The sequence below is a fragment of the Rhinolophus sinicus genome, chromosome 14 (genome assembly GCF_057876585.1).
Source record: "Rhinolophus sinicus isolate RSI-liver-muscle chromosome 14, RSI-T2T, whole genome shotgun sequence".
In the NCBI taxonomy this organism is placed as follows: Eukaryota; Metazoa; Chordata; class Mammalia; order Chiroptera; family Rhinolophidae; genus Rhinolophus; species Rhinolophus sinicus.
Genome location: NC_142514.1, coordinates 92,455,723 through 92,476,571, shown reverse-complemented (window position 1 = coordinate 92,476,571; position 20,849 = coordinate 92,455,723). Strand labels below are relative to the sequence as shown.

Here is a 20,849-nt window from a genome sequence, read left to right as displayed (position 1 = left end):
TCCCGGGCGGCCCTGGGACGCACACAGAGTGCGACGGTCCTGCTGCTGCCTGGCGTCTGCGCGTGCGCGTCTCCCGCGGTCGGGACCTGCGCAGGCGTCCAAAGCTTCCGATCCCGAGGCGCCGGTCCGAGCCCCGCGGTCCATACCTCGGGCGAGCGCTGGCCGGGGGTGAGTGCCTCCACTCGCCAGGTAGCCGGGGGTTTGGGAAGCACAGCTCCTGGAGTGCTGCTCTCTGTCTTTCTCTCGGCAGGGACTGCAGGGTGGGAGAAGTCTCTGCTGATTTTCATGTCCCAACCAGAATAGAGACACGTGGTCCCTGTTATTCTTCCTGTGGTGGACCACTGACCATTTCGAAACTACGGTTGTATTTATTAATACTTCTTCCTAAACCCTACTGCATGCTAGCCCCGGTTATTAGTGTTTAACAGAATCGTCCCATTTAATCTGCCCTCAACCGTATTACAAATGAGACAAATCAGGAAATTTACAAATAAGGAAACAGGGCAGCCCAAGATCAGTGTGTAAAGGGAGTGATAAAGGGAGCACACCACACGATTGGCCTTTGTCACGTACATTGTGGCAGTCTGTAACAGAACCTTAAAAAATCAGCTTCTTTAACCTTCAATCTCTCTGAAAATAGCAGCCGAAAATACATTAAAAGGAATGTGTATTAAATAATACATGCTTCTAACAGTCCTATTTATAGTTCTGGAAAAAAATGGAAATAACCTAGTTGCCCAGGAATAGAGAAATGGTCACAAATGGGCACACAGACAGTGGTGTAGCTACATCGTGAAATGTTATCTAGTTAGAATGACAGGCACAGAGCCTGTCATAAGTATGGAAAAGAGGCAAAGTGAAAACATAGCTTCTGGATGCTGATTAAAATGAAATAATGTACACCAAAAATATCAGAGCCCATTTGATATGTAGTTTAATAACCACCTGGTTCTTTTCTACTACTGACCAGGGTAAGTGCATAATTTCTAACAAAGGAGAAAAGATCACTGCTGTGGAGTGGGGTGCTAAGGAAGATGAATGGGGGAAAGTGAAGAGCACCGAATAGCAAGTCAAGAGCTTGTTTTGAATATTTCCTCTTATTTTGCACAAGTAGTGTACTTACTAAGCCTCAGTTTCCTATTCTGTACAACTAGGAGAATTGTATGAGATGGGGAGTCACAAACTCAAATGCCTCAAGTGCCAGGCCTGTGTTAACTGGGCCAAGCAGAACAATAGGGAATGGTAAGGCCTGGGGATACAGAAGGATTCATGCCCTATTATAGGCATTAAAATTAAAGTGTCTCCTCCAAACCAAAATTTCTTTGGGCCCTCACCCTAAGAATCTCAAGATAAGACGTTATGTGAGTCTACAGTGACACTGATAACCTTTTAAAACATTTCACATTCCTAAAATCTTGTCTCTCTCCTACAGACACCACCCACCTCTGACTGCATCACCCACCACCCAAGTCTTTTTTTTAACCATAGGCCAGTCAACAGGTTTTCTTGAACGATCCAAGCCAGTTCCCACATCACGCTAACACTTGCTATCCCCTTAGATATTTGCATGACTAGGTACATATCATCATTCATCCCTGTTCACAGGTACCTTCTTGGACCATTCTATCCTAAAACAGCAAACACACTCCTGCCATTTTATCTGTTAAAGCACTTATTTTCTTATCACTATCACTATTAGCATTGTTATTAGTAATTGTCACTAGAATTCTATGGTTGCTTTGTTTGCCTGCTTGTTTTATCTGCCTCACCTCCCAGTATAAAGTTCCATTCTCACCTGTCTTGTTCACCACTGTAGCCTCAACACCTAGTGCAGTACCTGGCCAGAGGGGGAGTCCTCCTACAAGCCACAGACCGAACTGAATGAGTAGATGGTTTAAGAATTGTGTCCCACTCACTGCTGATATTAGACAACGCCAACTCAACTTAAACAGATTAAACACAATTTAGAGTTTGATCGCTCATGTAAATAAGTTTGGAGGTTGGCAATCCAGAACCATCTCACAGTTCCAAGAAAGCATCAGGAATCCAGGTTCCTTTAATATTTCTGTCCTACCACCCTTAGTTTGTAGCCTCCAACCTCAGGATAACAAGATGACTCACTGAGCCCTAGCCATCATTCCTCAGTCCAGCTCGGAAAAAGGCAAGTGGCAAGGGTCAAAATGGTACCTCCCTTCCTCACCTGCTTCCCCCATCCCTCCAACACATGAGTCAACTCCTTTAAGGATATTTCTTAGGAGCCCCACCCAATATCTTCTGCTTACACCTCATTGGCCACCCCTAAGTATAAGGGAGGCTGTGAAATGTAGTCTTTAGTTGGGCACGTTGACACCTGAATAAATTCAGGGACTGTTAAAGAATAAGAGAGGGGATATTGGATAGCCAAAGAGGCAGGTTCCTAACTGTTCAATCAATAGTCAATTTAAGGGAATGGGAAAGGACTTTAAATCACCTTTGGGATATGAGGTCATTTGAAGTTTCTATCCTCTGACTGATCAGAACTGTTTGCTCTCTCTCCAACTTAAGTGTCCTGCCTTCCCCAAACTCAGCTGCAGCCATAATTATTTAAGCCTCTTTTCCTTTCTCTCTCCAGGACACCCAGCTTGGGATAGAGCCCATTCCCCTGCATCCCACCTTCACTTCTTGGCAGTATTCTTCATATCTTAGCCCTTTACCTCTTGGACAGCTGGAGTTATGGAGCACCCTGGATGTCGGGCTCTGCTCCAGATTCCAGTGGTGGCCATGGATAAGCCTGATTTCTGTCTCTCTGTTCTTTTTGTTGTCCTGTAAAGATGCACTCACATTAAAATTGTCATTTGGGCAGCATCTCCACACTGGCCCTGAGTCACAGGCTCTGAGCTGTTTTTTCTGACAGAGGGAACAGGTTTGTTGGAGGCATTTGTCTCTCCCAGAATGAAGCCAGTTAGTGAGGATTCAGGCCTCCCTCATGTCTGTGAGGCTGTCTAGAAAGAGCTAACATTTTTCCAGAGCCTTATTATGTGCCAGCCACTATGTGTATGTACTATCTCTCTTGCTCTTCTCAGTCATTCTGGTACTTTGTAGACGACGGTAGACATGGTAGCTATGAATTTCTTACCAGTATCCTGGCCCTCTGTCTGTTCCGCTACATTGATTATGTAGAGAGAAAACTTGGGAGGGGAAGGAAAGACAGGCACGACTCCTGCTTCTTATCCATTTCCCAGGATCTTTTCTCTATGGCTGCCCTCACAGAAGGTTCTGAGTCCTCTCAAAAAAAATAAATATTGATTTTGACATCCTGTGTGATTTGTCCTCTAATGCCTAAATCTCCAGAGGACTTCTTGCCGCGCTTGAAAAGCGTTTTTTTTCTGATAAGTTTGCATGCCCTTTACGAAGTGGTGGTGAGGCCTAGAGGCCATACATCGACCTCACCACCTTGTCTCCTCATCTCCCTCAAGTGTTTGTTTTTCTCTTATAGTTGGGGCAACTGAGGAGAGTGACCACATCTGAAAGCCTGGGGCTCGCCACACCAAATACTTCTTTGCCCAGGATTAACAGCAGACCTTCCTCTTGACAGGATTCAGAAAAAAAAAAAATCACCTTCCAAAAACATGGCAGGTAACTATTAACTATGGGGAAGTTAAATTTTTTTAAATTAAAATTTGTTATGAAAAAAATCCAAATAACACTGAAGTGTATAAAATTTGTTTTGTTTATAATGTGGATTACTACCTGGAATTACTTACCTTGGGTTTTTTTTTTTTTTTTTACTTCTTTTATTGTCTATTTCAACTCTACCAAATTAAAATTTGTTATGAAAAAAATCCAAATAACACTGAAGTATATAAAATTTGTTTTGTTTATAATGTGGATTACTACCTGGAATTAGTTACCTTGTTTTTTTTTTTTTACTTCTTTTATTGTCTATTTCAACTCTACCAAAATATAAGTTCCTCGAAAGTAAGGGTCATGCTTATACAGTCTCTGGAATGACCCCCCAGGACATAGTAGGTGCTCAATAAATAGTTGTTGAGTGATTGAGACCCAGGAGAAACCATGGTTAAAAATTCAGTATGACTCCATCTTTACTTGTATCTCTGCTCATGACACACACCCAATTCTGCAACATCTTTTTCTCTCTCAGCAATATAACGTGAAAATCCTTTCATTTCAGAACATAAAAACCCACCTTATTTTACACATTGTATTGTATATTAGGGTTTCTCTGCCTTAGCACTACTGACATTTTGGGGGCTGTCCTGTGCTTTGTAGGATGTTTAGCAGCATCCTTAAGGCTCTATCCACCAGATGCCAGAAGGGCCCCCCATCCCCAGTTGTGACAACCAAAAATGTCTCCAGATATTGTGAAATATCTCCTGGTAGGCAAGACTGCCCCTAGTTGAGAACTATTGGTGTGGATATTTTATTTGTATCTATTTTCCTATTAAGCTCCCAAGTAGAGTTCATTTATAACAAATAAATCTGAGAAGTTAAAATTAAAAATGTTAATCATTAATTTAACTCATGGAATCCAACCTTTATACTCAGTTGAATGCCCCCAAATTGTTTGCTTCATATAAGCTTTGTATTTTCTCCGTACGGGCCTAAACTGAAAGTTTTAAATCAAGAGTTTAAACATTTTGGTCTTAGACATTACCTGGGAAAATTTAACCAGATAACCATAGCTGCCTCCCAGAAGAAATCAGTACATAATCTCACAGAATCTTCTGAACAAGGAAAATACTGCTTCAGAACCTATTGGTAAAATGACACAGCCAGGACCCATAAGACTTGACTTTTCTTAGGCTTCTTGTCATCCTCACCACCAAAAGCAGGATTCCTTGTGGCCTTGCCTCCCCTGAGGGACTAGGGGTCTGATTTTTCACATCTTGTTTAAATTTGAAATTTTGATGGGGCTGGAGGAGAGAAAGCAGAACGGTAGGTGAGTAGCTGACGCCTGCCAATGTAGGCTTAGCACAAAAAATTAGTTACAGTACTTTTTTATTTTGATTTTCAGGAACAGGGCTACAACTTCTCATAGAGGATAACCAAAATAGATTGGGCTTTTAAAGAACTTGGATGTGTTATTTTTGAGGAATCATAATTTGACCCATTGTATATTTGTGTATTAGTAAACTCAAGTAATAATGAACTGTGATATAACTGGATTCAAAACTGTTACCCACTAAAAAGTTTGGTATTTCTTAGCTTCAACTGCTATGATGCGCCTACACATTTCATTTTCATCTTAATCCTCATTGAGTTTTGACAGAGGAATTGATCTTTAAGAGAAATCATTTCTTCTCTGGATTTAGGTAAGAAAGTGCTAATCGTCTATGCGCACCAAGAACCCAGATCTTTCAATGGATCCTTAAAGAAAGTGGCTGTGGATGAACTGAGAGAGCAGGGCTGCACTGTCATCGTCTCTGATCTATACGCCATGGACTTTGAGCCGAGAGCCACAAGGAAAGATATCACTGGTGAGTCATGGGACGTGAGCTCTGGGTTTTTAAAAACTTCCTTCTTTGTGTGTGTGCATTTTTTAAATTGAGGTATAATTGACATATTAGTTTCAGGTTTACAATGTACTCATTCAATATTTTTATGTATTACAAAATGGTGACTACAGTAAGTCCAGTTAACATTTAACCACCTCACATAGTTACACATTTTTTTTCCCTAATAACTTTCAAGATCCACTCTTCTAGCTACTTTCAAATATGCAATACAGGATTATTTACTGTAGTCACCATACTGTACATTACATCCCCATGACTAAATCATTTTATAACTAGAAATTTGTACCTTTTGACTGTGTTCACCTGTATTGCCCCCCCGCCCCGCCTTAGACAACCACCAATCTGTTCTCTATATTCATGAATTCAGTTGTTTTTTATTTTGTTTTGGGGTTATGTTTGTTTGTTCTTGTTTTTGTTTTGTTTTTTAGATTATACATATAAATACAAGCATACAGTATTTATTCTTTTCTGTTTGACTTATTTTACTTAGCATAATGCCCTTAATATCTATCCATGTTGTTGCCTATAGCAAGGTTTCATTCTCTTTTTATGGTTGGATAATCCAGCGTGTGTGTGTGTGTGTGTGTGTGTGTGTGTGTGTGTGTGTTTGTCATATTTTCTTTATCCATTCATCCACTGATGGATATTTAGGTTGTTTCCATGTCTTTTTTTTTTCAAGTTCATGTTTTCATATTCAGAGAAATAACCAGAAATAGAATTGCTAGATCATATGGTAGTTCTATTTTTAAGTTTTTGAGGAACCTCTATACTGTTTTCCATAGTGGTTCTACCAATTTACATTCCCAGCAACAGTGCACCAGGGTTCCCTTTTCTCCACATCCTTGCCAACACTTGTTATTTCTTGTCTTTTTTATAATAGCCATTCTAACAGGTGTGAGGTGGTATCTCATTGTGGTTTTGATTTGCATTTCCCTGATAATTAGTGATGTTGAACATCTTTTCATGTACCTGTTGGCCATTTTTATGTCTTCTTTGGATAAATGTCTATTCAGGTTCTCTGCCCATTTTTAAATCAGATTGTTTGTTTTCTTGCTTTGTTTGTATTTTTTTAATTAAAAAAAGTTTTGAGAAAAAAAGCTAATCATTGCACATAATGTACAATTCTCAGTCGAGTCGAAATTGCCACAGTGCAAGTTTGTTTCCCATCCCCCAGACACCCTGTTCTCTGCCCCCGAAGTAACCAGTGTTACCTGTTTTCCTATCCTTCCAGAGATAGTCTGTGCTATATACATAAAGCATTTACAGGTGTATCTCCATTTTCCCTCCACTTTTTAAAAAAAGGTTGCATATTATACACATTGTTTTGCATATTGCTTTCCTTTTTACTGCTGCAAATGATTCCATTGTATAGAGATCATAGTTTAAGTAGCTTCCTAAGGGCATTTTAGGTCTTTTTCATCTTTTGCTATTATAAACAGTGCTGCAGTGAATAATCATGGTCATACGTGTTTTCCTACATATACTAGTGTATCTAGAAGTGGAATCACTGGTGTGCTGGAACGTGCAGTTTTAATTTTCATAGATAATATCAAAATGCTTTACATAAATGTTGTACCAATTTACATTCCTACCAGCAATGTTTGCAAGTGCTCATTTCCTCACTGTTACTAACAGTGTTACCAATTTTTTGATAATTACCAATCTGTCAGGTGAAAAAATGGTCTCCTGGTATAGTTCTAATTTGCATTTCTCTTATTATAAGTGAGCTTTATTATTGTGGGGGAGGAAGAAACTCCTCTAGGTTCTTCTACCTCTAGGTTCTTCCAGCTGGTCTAATAATCAAATAGACATGAGACAGATCAACAAGAGAAAATAACCAAATTTAATTACATACATATATATATAGGAGCCCCACATACATGAGAAGTTAAGAGAAAGGGGAAATGAGGGGTATATGGCACCTGAGTAAGGATGAGGTGAGGTGCCTTGGGGCTTCAGAGGGCAGGAAGGTCGTTGGCAGGAAGGTAAGAAGAGCTGATGTTCAGTAATTAGAAGTTCGCCTGCCCTATAGATGGGTCATCAAAGGTTATTTCTGCTGGTAACACTTATTATGGGCAGGGCTCTTAATGTAAATTCTTTACAGGAGAGGTGAAAGTTTCCCGTGAGGCCGCAGGGTCTCAATTGCTTTCAGCTCAAAATAATTCACGTGCCAAAGTGGCACATCTTAGAGAGACCTGTCCTGAACCCCTTCAAGTTTGCTTTTGAAACTTCCCAAGAAGGTTCATATTCCAGACATTAGGTTGATAGATTGTTCCAGGTCTCAGTAAACCAGTCTCAAGAGTTGAGAAAAGTTCAGTTCAGTTAAACAGTTGTGTCTCATTTCTGTACTCAGTGATGCATGTGGGATCCCAAAGTTAGGGCGATGATCCAGGCAATCAGAGATAACGTAACTTATTGACTAATAAAGCCAAGTAGAATAAAAGTATCATGTTTAATGCTAATAACTCTAAAGACATGTCTGTTTAACCAAACCAAACTCAAACCAGCTTTAATATTGATGTAAGTGATGTTGGATCTGCTGGCAGTTTCTGAGTGTGGGCCGGGATCTTGTCTTGTGAAGCCGAAGAATGGAAACACGGACCAGGGAGAGGCAAAAAGTTTTAAAAAGAGGATAGTTTATTAGAGGCAGGAGAAGAGGTTGCAGCTCCCAAGTGGGAGGGGGTCCCAAATGGGGGGTGCCCCATGACTGAGGCAAAAGCTCTTACTTTTATACCTTCCCTTGCCTGCTTGGGGAAGGGGAGCTATTTGAAGAAGGGAACTTGTTTAAAGAAGGGAACTGGCGCCTTCTAATGAAATTCGTCTACCAGGTTTGTTCTGCTTGCCCATCCTGGAGGAATTAGCAAAGTAACCCTCTCTTATCTATCAGATCAGCTCCGTTTGTCAGGCCAAAAGGAATTTTATGATTAACCTCAAGGCCTTGTTTTTTATATTATGTGCTGGAGTGAAGGAATGATTTTAAAACCTGAAGTTTTAGGATGTGGCTGTCTTTTCTTTATTCCACCAGGGACCTACCTGTCTACCTAGCAATTATACTAACTAACCTGTATCATTCATTACCTCCTGAGCCCAGTGAGAGAGGGAAATAAAATTTCACATTGTGCTCTCCTTACCAAATCCGGATCAATCGGTTGTTGATACTTTTTCTCCCTACAAGTCCCCCTCCTCAATACATCAGTGCTATTAGCCTCAGGAGTATCCATCACCTGAGCCCACCACAGCTTAATAGAAGGTAACTGCAACCATATACTTCAAGCCCTATTTATTACCATTTTCCTCGGACTGTACTTCACCCTGCTACAAGCTTCAGAGTATCACGAAACCTTCTTTACAATCGCAGACGGAGTGTACGGCTCAACATTCTTCATAGCCACCAGATTTCACGGCCTACACGTCATTATTGGTTCAACTTTCCTTATCGTATGCTTTCTACGTCAACTAAAATTTCACTTCACATCTAAACACCATTTCAGATTTGTGTCCTAAGGGCAAGGTTTGTGAGTTCAGTGTTTGTGAGTTCAGTTGATTCCCCGGGGCTTTTCCAATATACAGTTAAATCATTTGCACATAATGATAATTTCACTTGTACTTTTCCAATATTTAATACCTTTAATTTCCTTCTGTTCATAATTGTGTTAATGAGATCCCCAGATTTAATATTTAGTACTGATGGTAATAGCTGACATCCTTGTCTCTTCTTGTCTTTTTTCACTTTTAATAAATCAGTTATTTTCACTTAATGAACAACAGAGCAAGGACTGGAAAAATAGAGAATATTATGTTAAGGAGCCACTGTTTTTGAAGTGAATAAATTAACAGCTTATTGTAAAAAATATTTTAAAATACAGGTGAACCAGGTGAACATAAGATAAAAAGTACAAGCCCCTTTCACATACACGCCGTAGCCCTACACTGCACCCAGAGGCAAATAAGCTTGGTATTCTGATGTGGATCACTATAGATCTCACTCGAAAGATCAACAAAAGTTCATATCCATGTGTAGGTCAATGGGGCCGTTGTCATGGTATTTGCTTTATTCACTTAGAGCTTTCAGAAGTCTTTTTAAATATTATGTATGTAGCACTCCATGGTATATATTATAACTTACCAGTTCCCCCATTGATTTATATTTATGTTGTTTCCAACTTTTATTTCAAGCCATGTGTCAGTCTTTCTTTTATGGCACTGGATTTCCTATCTTGCTTAGAAAGGCCTCTCCACACACACACTTATAAAAATATACTTATTTTCCTGTGATACTTGGAAAACTTTGCTTCGATATTGTCAGGGAGGAAAATTTTTCCTTTACCCTTCTAGGTTCTTCTGGCTGGTCTAATAATCAAATTGACATGAGCCAAATTATCAGGAGAAACACCAATTAAACTTCAGTAACCCGTATACCTCCTATATACATGAGATATACTCAGGAAAACTGAGTAACTCTCCAAAATGGCAGAAGTCATCACCTCAAATACCACCTTCAGCTAAAGAGAAAAGGTGATGTTGGGGGTGGGGAGTCAGTTATGGGAGGTGACCAGGAAAAGCACAGGAAACAAGGGTAGGATTGTGCAGACTTCAGTTCAAGCCTTCTCCATTGATGACAGTTTTTAGAGATTTAGAGATCTTCCTCTTCTTGCTGCAATGAGGGAAACACCCTTCCAAAGGGAGATTTCCCTTACAAATGTAAGGTAGGGCAAACTTTGTCTATTAAACATCTTTTCTTATCATCCTGCAATGACCATTTGAAGCCCCCAAGGCACCTTACTTCATCCCTAGCTCAGAATGTCTTATATACTGTCAATGGAAGAATCTTTATGAGTTTATCTGAGCCCAAACTGATGACATTGCTGGAAAGCAAGATCTCAAATGCTCCAGAGAATGATGGTTTTGCAGTTTCTTTTATGCATTTGGAATTAAGGAGGGAATATAAGGAAGATTACATGAAGGTGAGAGAAAGTAAGGTAGAGGATACTTAACAAGATTATGTGCTCCCTGAAGTGTGGTTCCATCTTCCAGGGGTCTGGAAAAGAGGATTACCCCGGCATTTCAAAGCTGTGTGAACCTAGATGCCAAGAACAATAGGCAGGGCTTGCTTGAGGCAAAGATAACCTTTTACCAGTGAAGTTTATAGGCCTGAGGCGTGACTACCCAGCTAGGAATTTATGATCAGATTAGCCTGTGAGGTTATTTTCAGTTATATTTATTACAGTGCCCCCCTTTTTTATCTGCATTACAAAGGGTACCGTCTACTTGGTTTTCAGAGCTTCTGCCCTGTTTGCTGTTTCTTAAAATTAACCAGCCTAAAATAATCAATATCCCCAAAGATGCAAATTTTGGGGTGGCAAACTCTGCTCCCCTTGAATGTTTTTTAATTCATCTAGAATATATTTGGCTCATGCACATTTTATTATCTCTGTTTACCATTGTGGGGGTTCAGAATAAGTCACCCCAAGTTGTGTCTCTGTGGTATGAAGATTGTTTTGAGCTAAAGGCCATGGGCTCAAGAAAAACTTCTGCCCCTCCCTTAACTACCTAGAAGAACTTGAAGTAGGAGCTTGCCCATAATAAAAGATTAGAGATAACCTCTTTTGACCTATCTATAAGGTGGGGCAAACTTCCGTTTATTAAACATCTTTTCTTACCATCCTGCAATGACCCTTTGAAACCCCCAAGGCACCTTATTTCATCCCTAGCTCAGAATGTCTTACATACCCACCTTCCCTTTCTGACTCTGAACTCTCATGCATGTCAGGTCTCTCACTCTCTCATGTACGAATGGCTTGCATGTGTATTTTTGAATTAAACTTGATTATTTTCTCTTGCTAATCTGTCTCATGTCTATTTGATTATTAAACCACCCCCAGTGTCTGCTATAGGTCCCACATACTGTGGGTGGCCAAAATCTTACCTGGTGACCTCCCTGTGAAAACACAACCTCTTAGGGTTTCCTGTCAATACTGAACCTTACATATAGAAGGCACTCAATGTGTGCTTTTTGAATGAAAATGAAATATAGCTATGTTAAAAGAAGAAGCAAAGAACACCGAAATGTTTCCAAATTATGACAATCGGAGCGCTGCGTGTCCAGTTCTCCTTCTGCTCTTCTCCGTGCAGCCTGGGGTTTCCCTGCTCCTCCCCAAACCCTGAGACGAGTGGTTCGCACCTGGGCCTCGATCCTCCCGCCTTTGCTGCCACTTAGGACCCCGTGACATTGAACTAGTCACTCAGTCTCTTAAGTCTCAGTTTCCTCTTTGGTAGATTGGTGTCATGTCCATGTCCGAGAAGGTGGTGTCCCGGGAGTAAGGTGTCTGCGACTCAGGGAGCTGGAAGAAGTTACGTGGAGCCAGAGGCAGAGCAGACGTGCTTTATTCATAGGCTTCCTGGGACACGGCCAGAGTTCCTCACTGCTTCACACTGCTGGACATTCTCAGGTTATAACCTGCAGCCAGCAGCAGCCCCATAACTCACAGCAGCCTGTTTCTCAGCAGCACATAGCAGCTGCCCTGGGGTAGGGCCCCCATAGGCCCATTTCTCAGCAGCTCTGTACAATACAGCCCACTGTCTCCACTGTCTCCGCCCTAGCCATGTCGCTGCCTCAGCCGTGTCTCTGCCTCAGCCATGTCTCTGCCTCAGCCAGTTCCTGAAATGGCCAGACCCCGTTATATCATACAGAGATAAAGGAGGCACATAGCCAAGGTGCTTACATAAGTGTATTCACAAACAACATCTTTAAGATGGACGGTGTGACATTTTATCTTATCGGACGGGCAGGCCAGTCAGGGTCAGCAGCTGGCCCGGGGAGGGAGCCTAACTCCTTTGTCCCTACAATTGGGAATTACATCCATCTCATTGATTGTTGTGAAGATAGAGAAGGTAATGTGAGTAGAGCGTAGTACCTGATAAGTAGGAAGTTCTCAGTGAATGGTAACCTGTTGTTAATACTGAGTAATGCCTTCTGATGAATCATTTTGGTTGACAAGAACCTGATTAAAGGCATAGATCAAGATAACTTATCTTTCATTTTAGTTGCTATGGGTAGTACTGTAAGTTCTAACCCTGAAACACCTCCTCCCACCCACGGCTATCACCTGGGCTCACCCTCCCCCCACCAGGTTTGCTCTTGAATCACTACTGCAACAGTGAGCTTTTCCCAACCCAAATCAGAGAATTTATTTCTTTTTCCTTCTGAAATCATATGGCTCCCCAAGTGAGAAGTTCAAACTCCCTAGCAAGGCTTGCCAGACATGGTCAATCTCTGCAGCCACATCACCTGCGTCCCTCCAAACTTTTCACCCCAACTCCTCAGATGTGCTCCTGGTGGCCCTTTTCGGGACTGGCCATGTTGTCGGACACACTACCCTGTCTTTCCCAGAACGTCCTTCCTTTCCCCTCCAGTGTTCCTGGCTGCCTGGTGAACTCCTGCTCCGTCTTCAAAACCCAGGTCACAAAACTCATCCCCTGGGATGCATTTGCTTACCAACCCAAACAGAGCTGGTCATTGCCTGTTTGGGCCACGTCTGTACTTAATACACACCCCAGAGTTAGACCATATGCATCTTGATTGTGGGGCATGAGGCTGATCTGGCCTGAACATTAGACTGAGCCAGCTGACTAGTCTTGTTTTGTATATTAGTCATCTGTCATTTATCTTTTTCTACTGGACTTTGAGTCCCTTGAAGGTAAGGACAGTAAGCTTCCTCTCTTTTTATTTCCCTAGCCTGACCCCAGGGCCCATCACCTGGTCAGGTGAATGTCTGGTGACTTGCTTTGGGGAGTCCACATAATAATGACGCTGGTGGAATTGGCCGGATGAGCTGTGGGTGCTCCCCTAAGAGTGAGAACATTTGGCCTCCTCATTCCAGGTGCTCTCTCCAATCCCGAGTTCTTCAGTTACGAGGTGGAAGCGTATGAAGCCTGCAAGAAGGGAGCTCTGACCAGTGACATAATTGACGAGCAGAAAAAGGTTCAGGAAGCTGATCTAGTGATATTTCAGGTTTGTTTTTCCTCTAATTATTATAATCAATTAGATTCATTCTATATACAAACTCTTTCCAAATACTGAGCTTCATGCTCCTAGAAGTGGTATTGATGTTTTTAGCACATTTGCACAATTACTTATGTTTTGTTGGCTAAGGCGATCCAGGTAGCCAATATCACTCATTCAAAATCCCGACCCCAAGTAAGAATGATTTCCCCTTTAGCCCAGTGGTCCAAGAAACATCGGAATCATGCACAGTGTGTTGCTTTCATTCCCCTCCGATTCCCACCCCTAGTCCAGCAGGGGCTGCGGGAAAACCAGATGTGTCTACACTAGTGTTTATCTAGGTTATTTGGGTCAATTGCAGCTCCTGTTTAAATATCCTGATCATTAAGAGGAAAACCTTTTGTTTCCTGCCACTCACTGATTGCCTTACCTGGCCACCATCCCTGTATTCATTCACAAAGTGCCCGAGGCCAGTGATCACTGCAGAAAGAACACTGCTTCTAAGGGCTCTAACTCCCCGCCACTCCTAGAGAGGCTTGCAGTTGTGGATGTGACCAAAAGCCTGGCAGCAAAACATACACGTGTTTTTTGGGAGTTGCTGGGTTGATGGAAATCCAAGTCAAACTAGAAAAAAATGGGAATTTATTCTAAGGGCCCTGGCCACTTGGGTCTCCTGGCACCCAAGGACAGACTATGGCAAGGGACAGTGGGAACAGAGGCTTAGACACCTCTGCTCTTGCTTCCTCTGGGTCTCATCTGCTTTTCTCCACATTCTGGCTCTGTTCTCTGTCACTGCACACCAAGGACTGGAGTCTCTAGATCCAGCATCTCCAAGATGCATCTGATTGGTTCAGATTGCCTGTTTCCCAGCCCTGCCTGAGGGCCGGGAGTGGGCAGGAGAACAAGACCACCCCTTCCTGGCACCACGACTGTCGTGACTGGCCTCAGAACCACGCTCAGCTCTCTCACTCTTGTCTCCCTAGGATCAGCTGACCACTCATGTACCGGGGTGGCTAAGCCTGTTCTTTTTATAATGGCTTTTTTTTTTTAAAGATTTTATTGGGGAAGGGGAACAGGACTTTATTGGGGGAACAGTGTGTACTTCCAGGACTTTTTTCCAAGTCAAGTTGTTGTCCTTTCGATCTTAGTTGTGGAGGGCGCAGCTCAGCTCCAGGTCCAGTTGCCGTTGCTAGTTGCAGGGGGCGCAGCCCACCATCCCTTGTGGGAGTCGAGGAATTGAACCTGCAACCTTGTGTTTAAGAGCCCATTGGCCCATGTGGGAATCAAACCAGCAGCCTTCAGAGTTAGGAGCATGGAGCTCTAACCTCCTGAGCCACGGGCCAGCCCCTGGCTTTTCTTTTTTACTACCCCATTTCACATCTCTTGATTCACCCTTCTTCCTGATACTTTGCCCAGAGGGTCTGCACTGTTAGTTTATTTTTTTCATTGAGCATTACCCTGTTTCCCCGAAAATAAGACCTTGCTGGACCATCAGCTCTAATGCGTCTTTTGGAGCAAAAATTAATATGAAACCCAGTCTTACTTTACTATAATATAAAACCTGGTCTTATATTAATTTTCGCTCCAAAAGACGCTTTAGAGCTGATGGTCCAGCTAGGTGTGATTTTCGGGGAAACACGGTACTACTGTTATAGCTCACTATTCACTGAGCAATTACCACAGTAATGTGGGCACAGTAATGAATCCTCACCACAATTCTGTGATTTTGGAACTGATAGTAACACCGTTTGCAAATCAGGAAAGGAGGCATATGGAGGTTAAGTAACCTGCCAGTATCACACAGCAGTAGGTTGTGGAGTTCAGAGCTTGGATTTCAACGCCAAGTCCTGAGTTAGATTTATAGTGAGAGCACATGCGACATGGGCTTCCTTCTACCCTTGGTAACAGACTGCTGTCTGTGTCTGTCTCTTTTCCTTAATGACTTTGTTGGATATAGTCTTAGGACTTCTATGTCACCGAGGGCACTTCGGGGACATCTTACTGCTGCTGTGAGGAATCTGAGGATAAGGCTTTCGTGTGTGTCAAAATCTGAAGCTTCTCAAAACCCAACTCAGTCTGACTGCCAGATGCCAGCAACTCACCCCCAGGCACGCAAAGGGGCAGACACTTTTCCATCCCTTCCTCTTGTCCCCTTGATCAGGTTGGTCACAGAGCCTGCTGCCACAGAGCCGGTGTCCAGCAGAGCTTCCTAGTGCCTTCCTGCCTGCTTGGGAGCCAGCACAAGGGGACTGTGCGTGGGGGACACAGAGCCTCCTGTAACAGCTACGAGGACCGCTGTCAGCTCTGCCCCACCCCTCCCCACCGTCACTGCACTGCCCACTGCATGCTTCAGAGTAAAAGGGAAGAAATGTCTTTACTTGTGCTGCCCCATGGATTGCACTCGCCTGCCCAGTCACCGGAGAAGAGGACAGCAGGGTTCCTTCTCAGTCCCCAGATAGACTAAAATAGAAATCTGAGACAATGCAGTATTTATTTGTCCTTGGTGTTGTCCCCAGTTCCCGCTCTACTGGTTCAGCATGCCAGCCATCCTGAAGGGCTGGATGGACAGGGTGCTGTGCCAGGGCTTTGCCTTCGACCTCCCAGGATTCTATGATTCCGGTTTTCTCAAGGTATGTGCTCTGGGGGAGTCTCACTGTGGACAGCAGGGAGTGGGGGGGAGGCACCTCACTACCTTATATTTTAGTTTGCCTTTTAAAAAGCAAATGTTGATTGAGCACCAACTGTGTGCAAAGAAAGGCTTGTGTGTTGTGCAGGAGTGTGAAAAGCATTGTTTCTGGAGTCACAGAGCTTTTTGTAGTGAGGGATACAGACACATCCACAACCTACCAGGGCCTGGCCAAGAGGACCTGGGGCTAGTGTCGGGGAGGGTGGCGTGAGCCACACGGTGGCCAGTCCTGGCTCCGAGAGGGCATCTGCTCTGCTCTGAGAGGCAGAGTGGAGCCCTAGCCTTACACCAGTTCACTTCTCAGAGCTTCCCCTTCTACGTTCAGAAAATAAGATTATACCTACGTAGCACGGTGAGGATTGCATGGAAACTGGTACCCAATACATGATAGCTATGAATTTCTTACAAAAATACATGATTTTTTAAATTCTAAAAGCCTCATAAAATAGTGCAAATAAGGAAAACACTGGGTCACAAAGATCCACTTGAACCATAAGTAACACTAACATTTACTGGGCGGTGCCATGTGTCAGGCACCGCCCACCACCTCATCCAGCCTCACAGCCTCCTCTGGTCAGTGCCTCTGCCTTACCCACAGCTCAAGCCGCAGCCCTGAAGCCCGCACCTACCAGAAGTCAGTGTATTTCCTCTGATCGTTCCCTCCCTTCCTCCCGTTAGATGTAGTTGTCACCTGTAGCTGGGCTTGCTAGAGATCTGAATGTTATATTTTTTTCCTCTCTGGAGGGAACTGACCTCACATTTCCCTCCTGGTCATTGTAAGGTTTTGTGTTTGGAATCACAATAGCATTTATTTGTCTCCTCCTCTGGAGTCCACACAAATGCATTTGCTTTCTCTGCAGGATAAATTGGCCCTCCTTTCGATAACCACAGGGGGCACGGCTGAAATGTACTCGAAAACTGGAATCAGTGGAGATTTTAGATACTTCCTGTGGCCCCTCCAGGTACCCATTGCCTCCCTCCCCCACAGCTCCCCAGGTGTAAAATGAGATGCAACAGAAGCCTCAACCCAGACCATTTTGACTCCACCTGGATACAGGAAATTATAAAACATTTTATTTTAACCTTTTTAATTTTTTACTTAGCACTGCAAAGGTTGGCCAACAGGGACAACACGTATTATAATGACAGGCTTTGATATTGTGTGGGCAGATGCTAAGCCAAACCTGGTTAGCTGAAGTCTGCTCTGTGGTCAGAGAATCGCCCCAGAGGCCCTGTGTGGGTACTGAGCACTGGCAGAAGTGTAGAGTCCTCCACAGGCCGTGTTTCTTGAAGGCAGCCTCACCCTAGAACCCTGGTGAGAGATGCCCCAGGACAGGCATTCCCTACAGCCTCCTGCCACCCATAGGTGAGGCCATGGAGCCCAGGCGGCACCTCCTCAGAGGGCCCTACTCCAGGTTCCCCAGGACTCAGAGCTCAGGGTCCACTCTCCTAGGCAGATGCCATGCTGCCTGTGTGCACACCCCTGGGCCCAAGGGGGAAAGCAGTGGGCAAAGCGTGTTCCAGCAGGCTGGGGGAGGGAGGAAAGGGGCTGGAGGTCAGGTCGCCACACCCTGGTACAGAACTCCTGGAAGATCCCGAAACCGTGATGGGAACTTTCCTCTAAGTTGTTATGAAGGGATGTTTGTCCAGGGAGGAGGAGATCACTTATTTAACAGTTTGTGAACTGGCTTTCAAAATGTAGACAGTGATATGTGGGCCTCTTGCCCTCCAACCAACCCCTGATAGGACAGGTCTGGACAAGGGTGTGGGCTTTAAGGGAAGGAATGCAGAGGGTGGAGAGTGATACAAAACTAGTCTTTGAAAAGAGACTACTGAGACAATGATTCCATTTAGTGATGCTCTACTGAAGGAAATGATCATTTACAAGCCTGAACATTTTTTTCCAAAGGCCAACTGGTCTCTCATATGCCATTAACCAAGCTTAAATTCTTGTTGTTTTTTAAAAATCTTTATATTTTTTCAGTTTGCAGAAGTACATATTGTAGAAAAAAGTGAGACTGTAGAATACAAAAATAGTCCTCTTAATCCCACCTTAAAAATAATCACTTTTAGTAATTTGATGTATTTCCTTATGGCCCACATATATTCTTGCATATATATTGTTTATTATTAGGTTTATTATGTTTTTTTGCATAATAGTATAACCATAAATATTGCTTCAAATTTCTTGTTGTTATTTTCATTTAACATATATGTTGAACAACCTTCCATGGTGGCACATTGTAGCTATAATAATCTCATTCTAAACTAATCCATCATGTGAATGTACCATAATGCGCCAAATCAATAGAAACCATAAAGTTTAGCATGTGAATCAGTAGCAGAGATTCCAGATTAATGTGTTATCAGAATAGTTTGGAATTTACAGCTGCTCAGCGTTCTTCACTCACTTGGGAAAGCCAGCATTTTAAGGTTACCCCAGGGGCCTTCAGCTGTTTTCAGTTACCCAGTAGCAGTAAAGTTGTTCAGTTATTTTTTGACGGTTTGTTTCATACCATTTCCCCCTTTCATTCTTTAACTGAATGACATGTAAAGGGTGTGGCTTCTAACCAGTTCTTTTCTTTCTTTGTGGCTGTAGCATGGTGCATTGCACTTCTGTGGGTTTAAAGTCCTCGCCCCTCAGATCAGTTTTGCTCCTGAGTTGGCATCAGAAGAAGAAAGAAAAGGGATGGTGGCATCCTGGGCGCAGAGGCTGAAAACCATCTGGACAGAAGAGCCCATCCACTGCACACCTCCTTGGTACTTCGGACAGTAACACTTTTTTCCATGTGCACATCACATGAGCAATACACTAAGAGATGAAGCTGTAATAAAATGGAAACACAACAGAGTTAACTGGATTTATTTAATGATGTGCATGAATGTCTTCAGGGTTTTATACAGCCAGATCCAATATTTCAGTAACCAGCTGGTGTAGGAGCCTGACTCAGAGAAACTATGCTATCCGGCAGCACATGACCTAATTCCTGGAACCGTCAGTTTGCCCTTAGAAGGTCACGTCTCTGATAAGTAAAGCCCCTTCCTCATTCCGCTCTCTCCTTCCTCATTCACTCCCCGCCCAGTTTACCCTAACCCATATAATCTTGTAGCTGCAATAAAAAATTTGAGGCTTGATCAGAACTTTGTCTTGCCTCCATTTCTTCGCGCCTCCTATTTTCTCTTTTCAGGGTGTCTCCCTTCGGTCCCTGTTGAATGCCCCGCTGGTCGGGGCATTTCTGGCGCCCAACGTGGGGCCCGAAGATCCCAGACCCCTTGAAAAACTGTCTGCCTTAAGTCCGGCCGGACGCGTTGCTGAGTCTCCGCGCGATTTTACCGCGCGAGCCCGACTCGTTTCCTGATCTCCGCGGATACAAGCCGATCCGTGAGCCTGATCTGATAGAGGTAAGCAGACAGACGAAAATAGATGTTTTGGGATGAATTTAGATGTAATATTACCCCTCGGTCGAATGAATGTGTGAATGAGTGATAGTTCCATGACTTCTCGTCACGGAGCTTGCTTGGGCCCTAATCTGAGGTTCCGGTTCTGTCATACGGCATAACGGCGACTGGACTCCGGTCCACCAGTTCGGGGGTTTATACCGAAGCGCCTTAGCTAAGACAGATTTAGTCCCGCGAGGGTCACGGCCAGATGGGCATCTGATTGTTTCGCTTGTTGATTGAAGGGCCGAGAAGGGGACCATGGGTCAGACATTAAGTTCTCATGAACTCTTCATTTCTGGGTTAAAGAGTTCCCTCAAGGTGCGTGGAATTAAGGCTAGAAAAAAGGATCTCCGTGAATTTTTCGAGTTTCTGACAGATATTTGTCCCTGGTTCCCCCAAGAAGGAACGATTGATATTAGGATTTGGAAGCGCGTCGGCGATGCGTTCCAAGATTTTTATAAAGCCTTTGGGCCTGAAAAGGTCCCCGTTTCTACTTTTACTTACTGGAATCTCATAAATGACGTCCTCAGGGTTCACTCCCATGACCCGGATGTTAGAGAAGTTATAAAAAAGGGGGAGAGCCTCTTAAAGGAATCGTCCCATCCCCCGTCAGAAAATGACTCCGTGTCTATAGATATTCCTATTACTGACCCTAAGCCCAAGCCCTGTCTCGAGGAAGGCCCTACCCAAAATTCGGCTGAACCCCCTAGTCATCCCTCATTAAGACTTTATCCCTGCCTTAAAAACCTTCCCCAAGATTCAGACACAACCCTCCCTCCCGAGGACCAGGCTACCCTTGAGGATGCGGCCGCTCATTACCATCAGGAGGACCCCTCTGTATCGTCTCCTCCACCCTTCCGGCCACCTCCTTATATCATCCCTCAACACCCTCCATTCCTCGCTCCCATCGTCCACGGTCCCCCTACTACTATTCCTCACTCCAATCCCCCTACTCAAACAGCCGCTTCCCTAACACAACAGATTGCCTCTCTTCGAGAGGCCCTCCAGGAAAAACGCCAACACATTAGTCTTCTCAGAGAACTCCGTGCCCTTGAGGCTGAACTCGCTGCACTCTCTGGGCTGCCCTTTTCCCCCCGTCTACCCCTAAAACGAGCTCCTAAACAAAAACCTGTCCTCGCTTTTCCGGTCACTCGCAGACAGGCTGCAGAGGTAGGTCCCGATACTCAGACCCCTGAGGACCCCC

At 43.7% G+C, this 20,849-nt stretch overlaps 1 protein-coding gene across 3 annotated transcripts; it reads left to right on the top strand.

Annotated features, from left to right (window-relative positions):
* The first annotated feature begins 10 nt into the window (after nucleotides 1-10).
* On the top strand, nucleotides 11-19,055 carry NQO2 (N-ribosyldihydronicotinamide:quinone dehydrogenase 2). 3 transcript variants are annotated; one of them, XM_019752379.3, is made up of 7 exons: nucleotides 13-168; nucleotides 3,476-3,615; nucleotides 5,313-5,477; nucleotides 13,397-13,527; nucleotides 16,035-16,148; nucleotides 17,065-17,166; nucleotides 18,804-19,055. In XM_019752379.3, the coding sequence occupies exons 2-7, from the start codon at nucleotides 3,609-3,611 to the stop codon at nucleotides 18,978-18,980; spliced, it is 696 nt and encodes a 231-aa protein (XP_019607938.3). In that variant the 5' UTR covers nucleotides 13-168; nucleotides 3,476-3,608; the 3' UTR covers nucleotides 18,981-19,055. The 3 variants fall into 3 exon arrangements, with proteins under 3 accessions (XP_019607941.3, XP_019607938.3, XP_019607939.3); XM_019752380.3 differs by having other exon boundaries at nucleotides 80-189; XM_019752382.3 differs by lacking the exon at nucleotides 17,065-17,166 and having other exon boundaries at nucleotides 11-168.
* Nucleotides 19,056-20,849: the final 1,794 nt, after the last annotated feature.